The 22,513-nt window shown below is 29.5% G+C and overlaps 1 protein-coding gene across 1 annotated transcript in view; it reads right to left on the bottom strand.

Moving 5' to 3' along the window:
- vap (RAS p21 protein activator vap) overlaps positions 1–22,513 on the bottom strand; it is a 102,694-nt gene that overhangs the window by 5,333 nt on the left and 74,848 nt on the right. The window contains 6 exon segments of the mRNA XM_067272789.1: positions 426–503; positions 8,846–8,934; positions 9,078–9,145; positions 9,226–9,312; positions 9,390–9,505; positions 15,797–15,939. Of these exon segments, the coding sequence (XP_067128890.1) occupies positions 426–503; positions 8,846–8,934; positions 9,078–9,145; positions 9,226–9,312; positions 9,390–9,505; positions 15,797–15,939 (581 nt within the window).

Genomic DNA, 22,513 nt, shown 5'->3' with positions numbered 1-22,513 from the left:
AGCATATAAAATTAAGTTTCTTTTAGTTAATTTGTTGATGTTAATGAGCGATTATGTTATTGGGACATTGTCACAATGCCAGGATGCAATTTTTAATCATATTTTAATTTATTTAATTTAAAATGTATGCTCTCCACCTCAAATTAGTACTGTAGTGTCTTGCCCCTGGACATAATACTTTTCCTTTAACAATAGTCATACCGGTCACTATCAAACACCTTTCAGGAGAAAAATAATGTGACTTCCGGTTTGCATAAGAAGTTTATATAGTTAAATCAGGGCTTCTTAAGCCCCTAAGGTTTCCATATCTGGTATTGGATTTCAGCTATCTAACTCTGTTAGAGATTAAAGAAAGACAAATGGACAGAAGTGGGAATTTACATGTCTACAATTTTTCCAAATTGCAATAAAAAAAAATTACTTACTGATATGTCATCCAGGAACTTAATCATTCTGTTCTTATTTTTTAAAATGAAAGGATTTATTACTTCCATCCATGGTTCCTAATCAATAAACATACAAAAATTAGTTTCATGTTTATATTTTGTTTATTCATTTAAATTACAATTTATAAGTAAGATCTGTTATTTAACTAATAATATTGATTCATATTTTGTAGTTAATAAAAATGATTTAAAAACAATCACTACTTCATTAAAAGTTTAAACATATAATTTAATAAAATGCTTAATAATGAATTATGTAATTGTTTTTGATACGAAGTAAAGTTTATACAAAATTTACAAAATGTAATTAAGAAAATAAATTTAAAAAAAGATTATATTCTATTATAAAATATGCTTCAAATATCCTAATCCAAGTATATGATGACGACGACAAGAATAATTTTATTCATCATTTGCAATTTTTAATGATTCCAATAGGCTTACTAGATATATGTCTCCCTAAATTTGCAACACTTTTTTGTTCTCAGTCTTTGTTTTCTAGCTGTGGTCTTCTCAATCCTTTCTTCCCATCTTTTCTTTGGACATCTTTTTTTCTTGCCTAGAGGATTTCAAGTCTAGAATCTTTGTTTACATATGTTCTTTTGACTATGTGCCACCCAATTTCACTCTTGAGTAATTGATGTAATTACACACAAAATCAATAGTCTTGTCTATATATTACTTTTTGTCTTTCAAATTTCAGGCTCATCATTATTCATTCCATTCCTTCCAAAGTTATCTTTATTTTCTTTTAGGTTATGTTTTAGTTTGTTAAAAGTAGCTAAAAGTAAGCAAATTTTATTTATTTTTCTTTTAATGTCAGCTTTCTATTCCTGAATGAAAAAAATCTTCTAAATGGCTCAGCTAATAGTTATTTCTGGCTGCTTCAATTTCCACTTGGTTTATTTTAATTGATATTAATTGGCTAAATTAATGAATATTAAAACTAAACAGACATAATCTTACTATATTTCTACTTTATTTAGTTCTTACTTTGTTTATAGTTCATGTGCTGTGTTGGCAAACACAATGTCATTGTTAAATCACAGATTCACAGGATAAATATTAATTGTTAATTTTTATTTCCTTTCCAGACTTGTTTAATTTGTTAAAAATTTCTGTGTGTGACTACTGTAAATAGTTTTGGTGAAAGTGGTTCACCTTGACTTGACAGTGGTTCAACAAAGAAATAAATTTAGTTTTATCATCTTGTGTTATGGTTCTTGTGGCATTTTGGTAAATTTTCCTTGTGAGATCAATGTTTATGTTCTACACATTTAAAGAATCAAGAATAACAAGTTTTCATACTGTCTTATGTTTAATCAGTCTATAAAGACCATGCAAAGTACTCAGTTTTCTTGATCACTAGTTTTACTGTTTGAATATAATCCTAAATATTAAAGCTTGATCTAAATCCTGCTTGGCATCCAATTTCAAAGTTAGCCTATTGATTAATATTTATGAAAATTTTGTACTCTGTTGATAAGCTGGTATATTAGTAATTTTTCACTTCCTCTTTGACAATTTTATTTAGCATCATTCAAATTTTACTAATTTTTTCAGGCTATAATTTCGCTATATTTAATTAAATTATAAATTAATTTTAAAATTAAATTTTAATTAATTAATTTGTAAATTTTTAAACATGTAACTGATACTTATTGCTGGGAATTTAAGAATGCAATTAAACGAATGATAAGTATTTCTGGTATCAAAGTTTGAAAGTCATTTTATGTCGGAACATAAATATCAATATTCTAATTTCAGATTTAGCAGAATTTTTTCACTGTTATAACATAATACACCAAGTTGCATCTAAGACAATGATCTGTACAAAAAGAACATCATTTAATTATTGAAAACTTTCATATTGTTTGCTCTGAATTAAAATTTAATTTATGAAAGACTTACTGATAATTGTATTTGATGCATAAGAATTTCTTGAATTTAATAAGTTTTGTGGGAACTGTATTTTGAATAATTGTAATAATCATAATCATAAACACTACAAGATTAACAAAGATATTTCTTAACACTAATATTTTTAACTCAAGCCATCTTTGACGCATTAAAAAATGAACAGAATGCAAAAGTAAAATTAAACATACAATCTAAAATTAGAAAATGTCACAATGCTTTAAAAAATTTGAATACCTATCTAATAAATAAATAAATAGAATATATGTTGTTATTACAATATGCATAAATGCTTCCATAGTTAGATGGAGTAGAATTAATTTAACTGATTACTTTGGAAAACAAATTGAATTATTACAATAGGATTATTTGCAAATTTGGCAAATTTTTGATTTAAACCACTTAAGGAAGCATTTATGTACTGTATATTAAATTAATAATTTTATCATTTGTTACTCGTGTTTTATTTTTTTCTAATTTTAAAACATACATTTATAATTTAGAGTTACAATATGTTTGATTTTTATTTTGCATTCTATTTATATTTTAGTGTGTTGAAGAGAATTATATCAACCACACCTGAATTTTTGCCAAGCAATAATTATTTTATTTTCCAAACGTTTTCAACCTACTTATTATAGGCCATCTTCAGGCTACAATTACCATTCCAAAATGGAATGCAACATTTTTTGAATGTGTTTCATTTTAAATTTAAACGAGTTACAATAAAACATATTCGAAAAATGTTGCATTCCATTTTGGAATGGTAATCGTAAGCCTGAAGATGGCCTATAATAAGTAGGTTGAAAAAGTTTGGGAAATAAAATAATTATTGCTTGGCAAAAATTCAGCTGTGTTGATATAATTAGTTGTAATTGCTGAAAAAGAGGGATAGTGTTAAAGATAGTTCAAGTTAGGTTGAATATGTTACAGTATTAATAAATAGAAACTTTGTTCCTTAATGTAATATTATTCATGATTATTTAATGTTAATTATATTAATTTGTTTTGCATTTTTAAAATCTTGTATTTGATACTTTTGTTTCATTGTTATATTGTGGTATATAGTTCCTTGGATAACTTGGATCCTATATTGTCAGGTTTACTCTGGGTGTTGACTCTAGGTCAGTTAAAAAAAAAAAATACAATGCAACAGTTTGTCACATCTAATCTGTATTTTTATCTTTTCTTCAGGTGTACCTAATTTAAATAAAGATTTACTTCAATTTTTGCCTCATGCTTCTTTGAATCAATTGAATCAATTTATCTTCAAAATAATTACATATTTTCGTTCACAGATTAAAACATGCAATATCTGGCATTTATGTTTAATTTTCATTGCCCTTCAATCTTTCATTTTAGAAATGCAACAATAGCATAATGATAATTAAAAATTTCTTATTACTTTGATGAAAACTTTATGTAAATATGATGATCATTTAAACTAGAGATTTGCTGCTTTCTGGACTTGCAGTATCCTGGCTATAGTAAAAATCTTGTTTCTTTTTTATCAATAACTTTATATTCATTGTGTATTATGCACTCACTCACTGGTCTGGCTGTGTCCTAAGAAAGACAGACACATTGCTAATTATGCTATCTAGACTTCCAATTCACTGTTTTCTGATATATATACACACATTTGTCTACAATCATATTAAACTTTTGCTTATTCACAAGAAATATTTTTGTCCTCTTATAAATAGGAATACTTCAGTTGTAACTTTTATTCAGGCTTAGAATTTTGGTTTATGTATGTGCATATACAGCACATATACATAGATATCAGAAATTCGTTAATTTTGGATTTGTGTACACATATGTCTAACATTTATACAATATAAGAACACTATCTATAATTAGAACAGAATTATTGATATTTCAACAATTTAATAATGTGAAATCTGGAAGTTAATAACCTAAAAATTCTAAATTATTTCACTCCTGTTATACAACGGCTTAATCGACAAAATTCCTTAACCGAGAAAATGTTGACCCTTGACTGGCAACAATCGTCCCCTAACTGTCAATAAGCCATTGTTCCCTCGCAGCATGTAGTTCAACTTGCACAATAATTTACAGTTAGCATTCGAATTCGTCACTTTGTTTTGAATCCCAGGAACACCTATGGCCCTAATTGTAATTACTGTCGATCACGTGACCAATTTTCACATCAAAAAACTATAAAAGACGCTTCCTTCCCCCCAGGGGCTCTCCATTACGAAGTGCACGGCACCGTTGACCGAACCCGAAAGTTTCTAAGTTTTTAAGTGCCATCGACCAGTTTCTAAATTTCTAAGTGCCATCGTCCAGATAACTGATAATGGACATTCACCAGACTCAGTCTATTATGGAATTTGAAGAGGTATGAATGAATATTTGTAAACTCACTCTCTCTCCGGCCTCCCCCTTTTTGTATATGAGGGCAGAAGTGTAGTTTTGTTCGTTTCGATTTTAATAAATCTTGTTTTGTTATAAAATGGTGTCTTTCTTGACTGTCGGCTTCGCCTTATCATCGACCCCATCCTTTTTCCTCCTCCACTCGCGTAACACATAATGCGCCATCAATGTAACAGCCATCCTAGACAAGTGAGTGGGTCTGCAACCCGTCACCAGAAAGGGAGATAAGACTTCCTCTTACCTCCCCCAGGATCTCACAATAACAACAAAATTATAACGCAAAACATCTTGGATGATATAACACAGGTCTGCAAAAAAATTTTTTCCAGCTGCAAGGGATATTTTTGCTGAATTATATGTTTTAAAGATCGAAGATTCTAAAAATGACTTCCGTAACATCCCATCACGTATAGGTTTTTTGCAAAATAAAAACAAATTTTTGATAACTCTTATTTATTACAATGAACTAGATATAATATATTTTCTTGCAACTAATCAAAAAATTGTTTGATATTTATACACAATTTTAGGTCTACTCTTTTTTCTTATTAAACCTTTTCTTCTTCTCTTTGATGCTTCTCCGAACTCGTTTCCGATTTCCTTCTCCGGTTTCTTGATTGAGCATCCAACAGTAGTCAGCTAACATATTGACATCCCATTTTCCTTGGTGACGTCTCTTGATATCATGAACATCCTGGTGAAATCTTTCACCCTGTTCTTTACTGTAGGCTCCTAAGTTTTCAGGAAAATAGTCAATATGGGAGTGTAAGAAATGAACTTTTAAGCTCATCTTGCATCCTTGAGCTTCATACACTGCCAGCATGCAGTGTACAATGGTTTTGTAGTCAGGGTCCTTAGTATTCCCCAAAAACTTATGCACTACATTCTTGAAAGAGTCCCATGCTTCTTTTCCTTTTCTCCCATTGTTTCAAAATGAGGAGATCAGATAAAAGTTTTATGTCAGGGCCAGTGAAAACTCCCTCTCTTAACTTTGCTTCAGACAGTTTCAGGAACTTGGAACACAGATATCTGAAACAATCCCCATCTCTTGGCAGTGATTTGACAACTGCTTTATGAGCCCTAATTTAATATGAAGAGGTGGTAATAACACTTTTTCTGGGGAACCAATGTCGTATTGATGATGTTTTTCTCGCCGGGGATTAAACTGTCTTGTGGTGGCCAGCCAGTTTTTGTCCAGTGCAGCTGTCTCACTCTACTATCCCATAAACAAAGAAAGTAAGGATATTTTGTATAACCTCCCGAAATACTAACCAGGCTGACCGAACAGCATGGTTAGTATTTTGAAATCTCCACAAGCCATCCATTGATGCTCTTGATATTTGATTTTCTCAAGAATTGTAGCTAAGTCAGTATAGTTTTCTCCCATATGAACAGTGTGTCTCATAGGAAGAGATGCAAATACATTTCCATTATGCAGCAAGACTGCTTTGAGGCTAGTTTTAGACGGATCAATAAATATGCACCATTCTAATGAATTATATTCTATTTCAATGCGCTTAGTGAGCCCATGACATCATTATAATAAAACAATTTTCCTCTTTGGAGAAAAACTGAGTAAATTCTCCCTCTCAATGCCTGTACCATGAAAATGAGGTCCCAGATAATAGCAGGTTTTTGTTTTTTAGCCTTGATCCTAGCAATTTGGCTGCATCTTTTGAAAGACTTAAGTCTCTTACTAGATCGTTGAGCTCACTCTGAGAAAAAAGTTGAGGTCCTTCGTCAACAGAAAAATCTGAGCTAGATTCGTCCTGGGAAACTAATGTGTCTGAGTCCTTTGACTCACTCAGGATGTCATCTAAATTAGAAGGTGGCTGTGGAACTGGTATTTCAGAACCACGAGACACTGGACAAATAGCTGAGTGAAGGTTAGGGTAAAATATTTTATTTTTATTTTTTTGTATTAAATCCTTTAACATCTACTGAACAGAAGTAGCAGTTGGTTGTGTGCTTTTTCTGTTCATGCCATATCATAGGAATGCCAAAACAAAATGAGCTTTTCTTACTCTTAAACCACAAACGAAGATCTTCCTTGAATCTTCTACACACCTTATGTGGAGCCCATGCTTTGTCTCTATCTCCGAGTTTCAATTTGAAATATGCAAAATAAACTTTCTTCACAAACTCACTTAAGTTTCTTTGTTGACTTTTCACTGTATATTCACCACAAACATAACAGAAGCTGTTGGGAGAAATTACAACTTCTGCGAGCCATATTCTAGAAATAAAAATACAAGCACAGTAGCGTTCGAATGCTGGATATAAACTGACTGTGGCATTAGATGGCCAGCGAGATACTGAACTTATTTAGCTTGTTGAAACATGATCTAATCCAACAGCAGGTTGTTTATGTTTATTCCTAGTATCCCAGATAACATGTCAATACATGCTCAACCTCACCAGTAATATTACTCACTATCAACTCTTAACTTGTTTCTACACGATCATGCGACCTTCCTCCTAACACTAAAACTACTTAACCCACCTCCCCCTACTCTCTTCAACCATTAACATTTTTTATTTATTTATTGCCAAGTCCAGCTAGAATTGATAGAATTAATGTGAGAAGTCTGTTTTAAGGCCATTTTTTAAATAAAAAAAAAAGAATACTAAATTTTAAGTTAACTAGGAATTTTACACTAAATACAAACAAAAACTTGAGTGTAACAAAAAAAATTGACGAGAAGGAATTTTTTTGGTATTTGTTTCATTTTCACCAAGTTGAAATCTAAGAAAATGTATAAAAATCCTATGCAGTTTTTTACTTGCAGACCTGTGTAATTGGTCTCAATATTGCTTATGCTCATAACTATCTGATTATAAGCACAATAATATGTCCAACATTGAGTAGATCTTTTTGAAATTTTACTGCACATTTACCTGCTACAAACAACTATCAAAAAAGAAAAAAAATCAATTACTTTTAATAATTAATCATTTCAATTTGAGTTAAACATTTTACATGTTAATATTTGACTACGTTGTAATTCTTGAAGAAAAAACAAAATTTGTACAATTATACGAGCACTAAGGTGGCTTTTCTTTTTCACTAGACTTATTATACCATCAATAAAAAGGAGGACAAGCTTTAGAAAAACTATTTTTTATTTCTTTGAGTATGCATTTCGGACAATTATGTCCCTTTTCAACTCGTGTTACAACTATATAGGGAAAATTACATACAGATTAGCATAATGTATACAAGTTAGCATAAATTTATTGTAATGTTACAAAATTGTAAAAGATCATTAGGAGACTTACATGGATTATGAGAAATCCATGTAAGTCTCCTAATGATCTTATAGAAATAAAACACCTTAATTCATTGCTGAGAATAATATGTATTTTGTCATAACAAACATTTTTCATAACAAACGTAATTCTCAGCAATGAATTAAGGTGTTTTATTTCTATAAGATCATTAGGAGACTTACATGGATTTCTCATAATCCATGTAAGTCTCCTAATGATCTTTTACAATTTTGTAACATAACAATAAGTTTATGCTAGCTTGTATACATTATGCTAATCTGTATGTAATTTTCCCTATATAGTTGTAACACGAGTTGAAAAGGGACATAATTATCTGAAATGAATACTCAAAGAAAAAAAAAGTTTTTCTAAAGCCTGTTCTCCTTTTTATTGATGGTATAATAAGTCTAGCAAAAGAAAAGCCACCTTAGCGCTCATATAATAATTGAACACAAGACTAAACAAGAAGTGTATCGCAGAATTTGTACAGTAATTATTTGCTTTAAAATTGGGAGAAAAGCTAAATAAATCATTATAGTTACAAGATAAGCAGCAACCAAAAATGTAACAATTATGTAAATCAACTGATCAATATGCAGTTTCACAAGAGTTAAATATCCAAATATTTGCTAATAATTTCTAGATAGTATGGTATATTAAGCATACTTGATCTAACTTAATTTATTTGAATTTATTCAACTTAAAAATATTAAATTATATGTAAATTAAAGAACTTGATCTTTGTTTCAATTTAACTATGGAAAAACTTATAAATTAAGTACTTATTAAAATGAAAAAATTTATTTTATTACTTTTGCTCCAAATTCAACAAGATTAGCCAAATTCTGTAAACATTTTGCCACTAAAATTAAACTTCTTGCTGCTATTTCTGAAGGAGTATCTAATTTTAAGAAAAACAAAAAAAAACAAAAAAACAAAAAAATGTATTTATCTTCTTAGATTAAAATAAATTTGTAAAATATAAAAAAAAATGAAAATGAAAAGTTCGTCTTTACAAATATTCAAAAATAGAAAATTATATACCATTTATTAAATTGAACTGTCTTGGATTCAATATTGCAGGACAAAGCAATCTCAAAAAAACAAATCCACTGAAATAAAAAGCAAAATAAATCATTAAATCTGCATGGTACAGCAGTTTAAAATTTTATTTTAAGTTTCAAAAATGTACCTTACAACTCTTGTTTTTACTAATGGATCATTAGGCCATTTTGCCATTACACTTTTTTGTAAACAACTACAGATATATCGAAGAGTTCTTGGAAATAAAAGTAAATTTTATAAAAAGATCTTATAAGGAACACTATATATTTTATAAAATAATAATTCACTTACTTAGGACATGAATCAATTGCAGTGAATATTGATTCTATAATTTCATCCAATAAACTCAACAAATGTTCTGCATTTGCACAAGCTTCACTTGGACTTTCTAACTTACTAGGATTCAGCTGAAGCACAAAAATTACCATTTAAGACTACATATAATGTAATTTCATAAAAATTACATGATAAATTACTAATTTTACGTGATGACCAAACCGATTAACTGTCATCACCAAATAAATATTTCTTGCCATACCTGATATCTATTCAATAATTCTTATCCTATGTCTGGTATATGACAGAATGCCAAATCATCACATTACCTTTAAACTTTTCTTACTATTGTTGCCTTGCTGAGGCCAGGCTGACAGCTGAGAAGGAGAGAAGCTCTCACCAATATAGTATTTCAGAGATTAATGCCAAATTTTTCTTTTAAATTATAAAAGACATGCAAGCACAAGCCTCAGACAGACATCTACACAAAGAACATGACAATACCAACATACATTTTTAAGAATAAAATGAACAGTACCTATTTTGAAATATTACTATTTTTCAGAAAAATAATTTTAAAGCAAATATATTTTGAGTGAAGTCTTGCAATGGCATCACTATAACCTTGTGGTGTATTCCATTCAAATAATGGCAATGAGCGTTGTAACTAGTTTGTGCAAGAAAATCAATTCATCAGAAATCAAAAGAATTTATCAAATATATTCACAACAGTTGCCATGTTTATATGATTTTAAAAACATTAGGTACAAAGACTGTTTAAATACAGTATATAGATGAAAATGAAATTTTATTCATGTGTTCTCTTTGCTGAAAGTATAAACTGAAACTGAACTTAAAACATTTTCTATTCATTTGATTTTGTACATGTGTTGCTGGTATACATATCTTATTATAATGCAAACAGAATGACATTCTGAAATGCTTGATTATTATGCAATTTTTAAACTGATTTTTCTAAAATATAGTATTTATTATATTTGAATCTTATGCTTATTTATTTCACTGAAGATGGGTAAGTGTAACTACATGATAAATTTTTTATACACTTATGTGCTATCTTAAAATGAAAAACAATTTCACTGCTATACCCTTTAAAAATTAACATGTGTTTCTGTTCCTTCCATTCCAATTTATAATTTTTCATTTAAATTTGATTTCTATAAGCATATAAATTTTCAAAATTACACACAATACATTCATGATTTATGAGGAGATATGTATTCTTGAAAATTCAACAAAATCTTCATTTAAATAATTTTCAGAAAAAGTAAATTTTCATTTAGACATTAGTAATTTATGAAAAACTTTACTTACATTACAAAAATTCAAACAAATTACAAATACATAATTTAAGATTTTCACAGAAATTTTATTGTAATTTGCATTATAAAATATTTACAGATATCACAGGTGTAGTATCTTGATATGACATGGATATTCAAATGTTCAGCATATCAAACAAAATTCCTCTATTTGCTGATAATGGGAGAGTGCTGGTGATTGTCAAAAATGGGAGTGTGCTGATGATACATACCAAATTTTTAACAAAAATAAAAAAATTTGAATGTTTGAGGCAAAGCATTCAGTTAATCATTTAAAAGTTTAAATAGTATAATCCATAGGTCGGTATTCTGAAGTATGTTTGTTACAGGGTCCTAACATAGGAATACATAATGATTCCCAAACAAAAATAGGTTTGTATTCAACAAATTGTCTAAGTAATGATGTTTTGGTCCACAAAAGTATATTATTAAATTATACCAACAATATTACATAGGGACCACCTATGTAATACAGTTGTGTGTTTGAATTTGGTTGTTTTTTTGTTTGGTTATAAAGAGACTGTATAAATGCACAATTTTTCTAAGGGTGAAAAACTATCTGTCATTACAAATTGGTCTGTATGATGACTTCAGAGCAAGTGTGATTCAAGTCCAGTTTTTGGTGTTATAGCTTTAGCATGTGGAGTTTGTTTAAAAGCAATTGCTTTATATAATGCAATATACATCCAGTCAAATCTGTTTTTACAAATTTGACTTTGACTACAAATACAAGTTTAGTGGGCTTACAAATGCCAGTTTTTACAATTTCATAAATAAGATCCATCACATTATGCATTATTAGAGTTTTTAAAAAATACAAGCTTATCCTCCCAATCAGGCCACAGTTGCCAATATATAGACTAGTTTGTAATAACAGATATAGTTTTTCAACCTTAGAAAAAGAGTACATTATATGGTCTCTTTATAACAATAAAATTCAAATGGAAAGCTATATTACATAGAGGTCACATACTGAAAACCTTCATACCAACTAATGGTACACCAGCAGGATATCAAACAACAGATGTAGTACAAAACTTTCAAGGAAAGTATTAGATTTTAATCTTATACCTTTGTGGACTGAAATATCATTACTAAGACAATGCATTGAACACATCTATTTTCATTTGGAAATCATTATAATCAGTGGTGATATTTGAAATAGTTAACAAAGGGTTCGCTAGCAGAAAATTTTTCCCTGACAATCACCGACAAACAAAATGGAAGTTTTGGCTAGAAATAAATACAATACGTTTTCTTGCAATATATCTAATAATCACTGGCGTATTTGGAACGTAACAAGCCCTGGGCAAAGACCAGGTAACAATAGTATATTAGTGCTGTCGACCTTTTTCTTTTTTAGGCAGAGAAATTTTTCACCCCAAATAGACAGATGTCATCATCTCTCGAAATACAATATCCTTTTTATTTCACTGTCCATAGCCCCAACACGTGTTCCACAGCCATCTTGTATTATCTCGCACGCGTGAGATTGTGAGATCTCTCTTATGACTAGATCTAGTTTCAAGAACTCTCTTGAATCAATCGCGATTAAATCTCGTTTCGGTCGTGATTGAAATGGTCGAGAGAGATTGGCCCAAGACATAGTCCCCGACCTTGCTCACAATCTAGATTGAAATGCTTGGTGCAAACGGGGTATAAGGCTCTAGTTTAGTAGTATTACAGAGTATAACACATATATTTTAATATATTTAAAAAAAAAACAAAACCACTGAGAAATGTTCCAAGTGTTTAACAAGGTTCAGAAAACTGAAAATTTTAACAACGGGTTCGACCGAACCTGTGCGAACCCGCTGAATATCACCACTGATTATAATTATACTCTTCGGTTTGGACTCTGCAACAAACCTACTTTAAAACTTCCAGACTCTTGAATTACACTGTTTAAACTTTTAAATGATGGATGCAAGACATTTGAGTTAATCATTTAAATTTATACTTTTCCTACATTTTTTTTTAATCTACATTTTTGTTATTTGTAATTTTTATAGTCCTATTACCCACTTTTCTTTGTCATTGTATCATCAATAAGTTAAAATTTGAATATAAAAAAAAATGAAATGTTCATAATTTCAAATATGTATTAATTTTTCTTTTAAAAAAACCATACTAATGATATTTTTAATATTGTATATTGCCTGAAGACATCAATGTGATGTTTATATCAGCAAGTAACTTGACATCTAAAAACCTGATTATTAGTTTAAAGCCAAATGATTGCCAGATTATATCAAACTATATTAATAGTAGTATTAACATAGCCAGATATAATCTGGCAGTTGTTTGTACTTGCTAATTTTTATCATTGTTAAAGTATCATTAAAAGACAGAAGGTTCATATTTATATATTTATTGGTGTGAAGTGTACATATTTTTATTTATGATACCAAATTTTGTTTTCTGCCAGAAATGCCTTTACAGGATTTGCATAACGTGATGATGCAAGATCTGTCCAAGGGAGAATTGGATAACTAGTCTTTAGTAATTTTAAAAAATGGTAGTAATCTGGCCTTTATGCATTTTTTTAAAAATAGATCTGGTCATTTATTGATATTCTTTGTCAGTGAATGAACATCTGAATATTCTATTTCTGTAATAATTTATTATCAAATTTAAAAAAAACTTTATGATGACCTATGATAATAGGTTGAAAATGTTTGTTTAATAAACAATTTTTCTCAGAGCATTAGATGGCAAAGTAAGATTGCCACTAACAAAGGATTTACTGACTGACCCATCTTCAGAAATTGCTTACCACATCAAAACATGTCTCTTCAATTTGTCCATTTACTTAATTCTCTATTCTTCAGGCACTTATATATACAATCACATACAACTAAATAATACTCATGAGAAATGATAAACTTTGGATCCTTCAGAACAAAAGTTGTGTCATCCAAAATAATGATGAAAATTCTACCTGATGGCAATGATTTCTTATACAGCTTATCACAATTGATCCTTGTCCTTTCCTTCTGCTCATTATAACCTCAGAATTCAGATTATTTTTTTTTCAATGTTGAAAAATAAAGTATAAGTGCAATGAATAGCATCAATGTCTGTTGTACACTATATGTACAATTGAGTATGTATTTAAAAAAGTATATTCATAACTACATCTCTTTGATGATAAAAAAAAAACAGAAAACTGTTGAAAAGATCAGAAGTAATTTTCATTATATTAAAGTGACTTTTCTTTTAAAAGAGTTTTTTTTTTAAATTATATATATAAATATACTTTTTTAAAACTCTATTTTAATCGATCTCCCAAGTTTACAAATGAATATGTATTCTAAAATACTATGTACAGTACAATAGAGTTTTTAATCGGTCCATCTTATTTTTGCAATTTTGAAACAACTTTATAGTACAAGTAATAATAATTTATTGCATGCTTAGTTACATTAATGCATATATATACAACTGGAACAAAGAGGAAGAAACAAACCTAACCATTAATTCATGAATTGAACAATCACAATGAGTAATATTTATAGATTATCTGGCATTGTTTTCACTGTTTTATAAATGTAACTTTCAGTGGATGTTTTTTAAGTAAGTAAGTTTTATTATACTGGTAAGTACAGATTTTTATCTTAATTATATCCTAATTACTGAGAAAAATTCTTAATTTTAGTTATCTGTATAAAAAAAATTTCATAATTTTTTTTAATATTAAATCACTTTTCATACATTCATAGAACATATTTCCTTAAATTTTAATATATTTCTATGGAAAGTATATAATTTTATGGTTTAAAATTGCATGAATATTTTTACATATGCCCTAGGAATGCAACACCTGTTTGAATTTAATTTCACTATATATTTGAAATAAATAATATAATTTAACATTAATAAGAATATTTGAAATAAATAAAACACTATCTTTTAATGCTAACATCTAAAGTACTAATAATAAAGAATAATTTCATCACATATATAATAATAATTAAAAACAATTTAATGGTTTAAATTTAACTCTATTCATTGGCAAAATAACACTTGCCTTCATTTCTTTCTATCACTATTGTGAAATTAAAATAAATTTTTATGTATCAGATTTATATTACTTTTGCTTTCATGCATGTCTACTACAAGGGAAAATATAAGCATGTAAACCAAATGTACCTTTACGAACATAAGTAAAATACAAAAAAAAATTTAGTATTTGATATTAATACATTTTTATTTAATATAAATATATTAATAATGTCAATAATATTAAATAAATGATAGTTAAAAATGTGAAGAAATTGACAATTTATTGAAATAATTTTAAGCAACATTTTCTTATTTACAACAATGTAATGTAGTGAATAAACCTGCCTTCTCAAAAACTGGATCGATAACTAAGTACACCAAACGAAACCTTTATAATTCAGAATGCAATTTTGTTCAGTATAGGCTATGCCAGCTAAGTTACATAAAAAACTAGTACTAAGGCCAAATACAACTTCTTGTTGGATTACAGTAACGTGATTTTATAGGCAAATTTTATGTAAAGTAACAGCAATTCCATAAAAATATATTAAAAATAACTTTAGTGTAATGAAAAAAGTCCAAGATAAAAATCCACTGAATCCATTCATGAAAAATTAATCTGAGACACATGACAGTATAATTAAATTAACTAACACACACACACACACACACAAATAAATAATTTAAAAACAAACACACTACATTAAAAACTTTTTTTTGATTTTAGTAATATTTCAAAAAAGGTACAGTTTAATTTTAATCTTATTAATGGATGTTTATTAATAAAACCATGATTAACAAATACATTACATGGATAAATGCCAACAGTATTCATGCTGCAGTGGATCACAAGTGCAATAAATAGGAAAGTAACACCCATTAATTTATTTTCAAACAAATGTAAATGGGTACACTTATATAATTTGAAATATATTTTAAAAAGTCAAATTTTAAGAACCACTTTAGCATAACTAAATTATTTTAATCTTACAAGAAAAAACAATTAATTTACTTGAGAATTAAAATTTTTTAAAAATGTAACAAACAACATAATAATTACAATAAATTATTTACCTCACAGGATTGTCTGCTTTCCATCACTTTGTGGATGAAATCCTCTACAGCCTGCTGTAAGAAACCATGTGACGTAGAACGCATATACTGATCCATTAATGTTGTAGTCAACGATGCTGAACGAAATAATGTTGAAGTTTCTTCTATAGCAAAATTTAAAAAATACACACAAATAAAATAGATTTACCTAATGTAATAGCAATGGCTCCCAAATTAAAATATAAATTCTTCATTTCAATAAGTTGTTAAGTCATAACATCTAATTTGTTTTTTCAAATGTGTACTTCCATAAAATTTTTTATATAAAATATAAAAAGCAGTTCACAAAATAAAATATACTTGAAAAAAGAAGAAGAAAAAAAAAAGAGAAGATTAGATGTTTTACTCAAAAATTCTGACAACAAAATTATGCATTAATATGTTATTAAATTAGCTACTTTTTAAAAAATACATATACAGTAAGACCCCGCTTAACACTAATTCAATATAATGTGGTCTGCTTGAAGCCTTAAATAAAAAAAACCAAACAAAGCTCAAAATTTATGCCAATTTAAATTATCGTGGCATTTCATTGATTCACATATAATACAATTATTTACAAACATGAATCAATTAGCAAAAGGTGGCAAAAAGGTGTGCTTTCTTTAAATCTATGTTGGTTTGGTGCAATTTTGGAAAAAATATAACATGGATGCCATAGGCAATATCAGCTTCACTTGGCTAGAATTAACTGATAAATGCACTAACGAAGTGTGAAAGAAGTTATGGCTGAAGGTATTTAAGAATTCTCAACGAGAAGAGCCTATCGCTATATCAGTTGGGTTGACTTTGGTCAACCTAACCTATACAACAGGATTAGGAGAGTAGACGAGCAAGATATTGAGGAGTTACTGCAGGTTTCTAGTGAGTGTCTTACCAACGATGACCTTCAAGAACTGGCAGAACAAGGAATTCATGTAGAACTGGAAAATAGATTCTGAAAACAAAAAACTCAAAGAATTTCTCTACAGATTTCCTTAGTAAAAGTTTAGTAATAATAACCAAAATCATTGATCAAATTGTAGCAAATGATCCAGATTTTGAAAGGAATGCAGGAAAGGAGGTGTTTTGGATGCAATCTTCTGCTACTGACATTTGCTTAAAAGAAAAAAAAACGACAAATGAAACGACTTTATTGCAAAAAAAACAAGAATTTCAGAAAAGCCAGAACCTTCATTACTGAAAATTAACTTTACATTTCTGTGTGCATATGTTTGTGTTATTTAACATTTTTATATTAATTTGTATAATAATATAACTTAAAATTAAAATAAAATTTGTTTATTTTTGGTCGCGTGTTCCCCTATCCCTATTTACTCTATGTTAAAATAACCTTGTTTAATGCTGTTTCACTTAGCACTTTGTTGTCTACGAACACATCCCCAGCATTAAGCAAGGTCTTACTGTAATGTCAATTTCAAAACAAACAAACCTGAAGAAGAAATTACATACACAAGACAAATATTTTTATTAACACAACAAAATATCACAATATAGATGCTTTAATCTTTAACACAATAGTTTAAAACGTATTATCTAACGAAAATTAAAATATTTTTAAAATAATTAAATTTAATGGTGACATTTTAATGATTTTATATTTTTATATTACTTTGTATTAACTAGCTGAAAAAACAAAAAAAAAATCTTAAAATTTATGAACTAAATATTTATGACAAGAATGTATATCTGATGAAAGCATGCATACACCTTTGTCATAAAATATCAATCAAAATACTATTATAAAAAAGTCTTTATTTACCAAAGACTAATTTCAAAATAAATTTTGTATTTTGCTTAGGAAAAATTTCTTTTCTGTAATTTCTTATTCCTGAGCAAAATATAAAAGTATTTTCAACAAAAACACAAATATGCACTAAGTATCAATACATCTGATTTTTCTGTGTCTTATTTCTTTTTGCCAATCCTGAATAAATTAGTTAAATATTTATAGTTATAACAACTTCTAGTAATAAATTTCTTTATCAATTTTTGCTTTGAACATCATTTATTCTAAATTTCTGAAGATTTTTGTTTTTGTAAAATTTTGTTCTCTCCATGCAATACTTATTTCATAATCATTTGAAATTTTTTTTTTTTTAAATCAGCGTTTTTTCTTTAGTTAAAAATCTAACCAAGCATTCATTTAATATTATCATTTCATGTAATATTAGCTTAATTCTTATATTTTATTACAGGTTAATAGTTAGCAACAGTAAAAAATAAATGATAACTGTTTAAAGTGTAGATTATTTAAACTATTAATTCTTATTTTTCTCAGCCCTTAGTTCAGATCGTTTATGAACTTGAATAATAATCATCTTTTCAGATATCAAAATAAAATAAACTTTTTCCTTTAAGTCATGTACTTGTGCATAACATATGTTCTATTAATAACTACAGGTTATTTACAAATGATGGAGCACATCTCATTAACAAATCACAAATAAAATAAACCAAACAACTGAAGAGGTTATACTAGATATCAAATCATACAGCAGCTCAAATGTTTTTTAAAAATCAAACAATATTTGACTTTAGAAGACTTCAATATGGATCCATTTATGACAAAACATCAACTGATATTTGATTTCTCATACATTTGTTTCAAAGCATTTCCAGGATGAGTACACCAATGCTACTCATTTTAGATGCATACACATGATCTTTCACATACTGCCAGGGGCATAATGTCTGATGATTGTGATTGTGCTGGTCAAGGCAATGATCTGCTACAACAAAGCAACTGGCCAGGAAAGTTGGCCCCAGACAGGTCTGCATTGACCATATCCAGTATGATGGAACACCATCATGTTGAAAGTAAATGTCTAATTTTCAGTGTTCCAGCCAGTATGGTATGGCATAACACAGTAACGTGTTGAGGTACAGTACATGTTGCTAGTCATGGTCAACTCACTGAAAAAGAATGGACTGATCACTTCATCCATAGCCAATGCACACAAAACATTGACTTTTGGGCTATTACATTTGAGTTGACTGACTTCATGAGGATGTTCAGATCTGCCGATGTAGTTATGGTGATTAACACAACTGAAAACACGAAAGGTTGCTTCATTCATGAAAGTGACTTTTTCTAAGGTGTTATCAGTCTTGATATTAATGAGATTACATCATATTCTAAGAAAGTGTTGTCATTGAGAAATATCACAGCAAAAGCTTTTCTTCTTTTCCACATTACTGATGTCCTTGAATTGTTGATATCAATACTTGGAGTCCTTACCAGGGATCAAATTTGTGCTCTGAGTGGAAATGCCTTTGTGCAGTTATCACTAATTGTTTCTTGTGATACCACAGTATACATATTGCTTTCTCACAAATGCTCGTGTTTTTGGATCTGACATTGGCCATTAGAGGTGAAACCAGCCATATTAAAACTGTACAGCACAAAAAAAAAATGAGCTGATGTATGATTTGAAATATGGTACAACTAAGTTTTGTTTATTTATAATTCTTTAATGAAATGCACCCAATCAATTGTAAACATCCTATATACTAAATTATCTAAATTACTTATTCTCAACCATATCAGTTTTCATATTTTAGCTGAAATTGCTAATTGATAAATTCCTGATATCTACAAAGCCTTAATTTTTCATTTCCATTTCTTATAAAGTCAGAGGCGGTGATATGTTTATACTCTCAATTTCATACAATGTTTATGAAATTTATGACTAGTTTAATGCAATAATATCTTTTGTAATAAAATGTGTTGAAAAATACTCAAAAAACTATCAAATCATATTTTGCAATGATTTTAACTTGATTTCTGAATAATTTGGTATATACCAAATAATTGGAAAAATCACGAGGAAAAAATATTATGTAAATACATTTTTTAAACTTAAAACACAATTTTTTTTTCTGCTAAATTTTTAAAAATATAGATTTGGTATTTTCTTATGCTCTCAAATTTTAATTTTCAAGCTAATTAAGTTATAATCGGTTTCAAAATATTTCTTATTTTATAAAATTCCTTTAGTGTGCACTTTATATTGAGGAGAACTTCTAAATATTTATGCTCATTTAACTGGTATTCCTTCATTGAATCAATTTTATTTTAAAATTGATTTAGCAAATATTTCAAAATACTATAGAGAAACATAAAACAGAGAAAAGAAAATATTTTAAAATAGAATAAATAAGTAATAAAAAATTGCCTTATATTTATAGGGTGGCTGCTAAATGTTATAAAAGTTCATTTACATATATTTAAAATGACAAAACAAGTTTAGGCAAAAAACAATTCAATTTCCATAAGGTTCTGTAAGGGAGGATTAACTTAAGAAATAGATATTATGTAGTTCACTATTGTAGTAGTCTTTCCTCTTACCATTTGAGTGTATTGAGTGTACTGGTATTGTTGTAATGTCAAAGAAATTCTCTAAAACCATTACTATAAATATTTTTAACTGAAGACAGCTTAAAGTAAATGAAGCCAAAATGCATTTTGATAATTTATAAAGAAAGTAATTTTAAATAATGGCATTTTATCATCTCCAGTTGTCTATTATCCTTGGATAGACAAACTGGAGATGCAGCAGTAGCAATTGTAGCTGGAGATGTACCAGTAGCAATTGAAGCATATTTTGACAAGTTTGTCATATTAAACAGATGTAAATTAACTTTCATAAATATTTCTTCTAAATGGCACTCTCATCAACTAAAGAAATTTAGAAACAAAATTCAAAAGATGTGGAAAAAATGGAAATGTTGAAGAAACTCAAGATTTTTATATATCCACCATACTATGACAAATATATTATGGTGATAATAAATAACACCTAAATTATTTAGGAATCATTCAAAGATTTGCTTATGATCCAAATTTAATTTGGAGTTTTATTCCTAAAGTTATATAAAAAAAAAGGCATAAAAGAAACATAATATTCCAAATGAGAATGTTTAGTCTATCTGTAAAACAATTCAAAATTACATTTCTTGAAATTATACCTAAGGTTAACTTTGCATTCTTCATTTCTATTCATTTGCACAATCTTCTACTTAAAACAATGTACATTTTATACTTTCAGAAATAAACACTTTCATCAGCCTCTCATCCTGATGCCTTCTTGCTTATAAAAAATAATTAGGCTGATAGAAAAAATAAAAGTACACTCATGCCAAAGTTGTATATACTTCTGATAAATAGCACTGAGTTCAGCGTTAACGTAAATTCTTCTTTTTACTGCAAGCAGTTTCGACGAAATTACGTTCGTCGTCTTCAGGCAAATAAGGAAAGAACAAATTTGAAAGTGGCACGTGCCGAACGTTCCAAACCGATAACGGAAAATTTTTCGTTGGCGAATTTTTAAAAATAATATATTCCTTTAGCGTCTGGTAACTTCGCCGATTCGAAGGAGATTTTAAATCGGCGCGACTGATGGCGCATGCGCTGAAAAGCACACGCGCTAAATGTGCGACTGTCGGCGTGTTTGGATGTTTAGGCTCTTGTAAAGAGTGACCCAAATTTCGGGCAAGTCCAGGGTGGGGACGTTGCATGCATCTGATGTTATTGTGAGGATCGCTTCCCAGATGAATGTAATTTTTCTATTGTTGCAGCTTTTTAGGAGCGCTGTTTCCGACCACAGCGGAGTGTAACCATGTTGTAGAACTTTTCTGGTCAGCTCTGTTGTTTGTCTTCCTTTATTTATATCGTCCTGGTGTTCCGCAATACGGCAGGCGAACATTCTTGTTGTTGCCCCTATATATTTCTCTATTGCTCCTGTTGGATTTTCTAGTGGCACTGCGTAGACCCCCCCGATTTTTCTAATGCGCTGATTATGTCTCGGTGGTTGCATATGCTCCTGCGTAGGCTGGGTAGAGGGGATAAGGGGAGCACAAAGCCGTACCGCCGGAATATACGGCTAATGAGTATGGACTGTGCTCCTAGATACGGTAATGTTGACGGTACTATTGCCATTTCTTTTTTGTTGTGTAGCGTGGTGAACGGGTAGATGGAGTCGTTCACTCTACGCAGTACATGCGTAAATTTGGCGCCTGTAAACCCAGCGCGATGTACTGCCGTTCGTATGATTTCCAATTCAGCGTTTGTTAGGTCCTGCGATGATGGAAGCAGTATCGCCCTTCTGATGAGAGCTGCTATGGCGGCATTGATATACCGCGATGGTTGGAAGGCGTCAGCTGGAGTGATGTGGGGAATCATGTTGGACTTGTGGTATACCTCAAACCGTGGTCCTTCCGGCGATTTCTGTATCCGCACATCCAGAAAAGTTATTGTTTGGTTCCGCTCCTTTTCCCAAGTGAATTTGATAGTGGGATAAACGCTTGATAATTGCTGCATAAATCGGATGAATTCTTCCTCCGAATTTTCCCATACTAGTAGGATGTCGTCTACATAGCGTAGGTACAATAGAGGGTAACGCCCCGCTCACTATTTGCTACCCTCTATTGTACCTACGCTATGTAGACAACATCCTACTAGTATGGGAAAATTCGGAGGAAGAATTCATCCGATTTATGCAGCAATTATCAAGCGTTTATCCCACTATCAAATTCACTTGGGAAAAGGAGCGGAACCAAACAATAACTTTTCTGGATGTGCGGATACAGAAATCGCCGGAAGGACCACGGTTTGAGGTATACCACAAGTCCAACATGATTCCCCACATCACTCCAGCTGACGCCTTCCAACCATCG

Source organism: Centruroides vittatus, unplaced genomic scaffold (genome assembly GCF_030686945.1).
Source record: "Centruroides vittatus isolate TY-2023 unplaced genomic scaffold, ASM3068694v2 contig_453, whole genome shotgun sequence".
In the NCBI taxonomy this organism is placed as follows: domain Eukaryota; kingdom Metazoa; phylum Arthropoda; class Arachnida; order Scorpiones; family Buthidae; genus Centruroides; species Centruroides vittatus.
The sequence above is the reverse complement of the archived record's forward strand: the minus strand, read 5'-3'. Positions and strand labels throughout refer to the sequence as shown.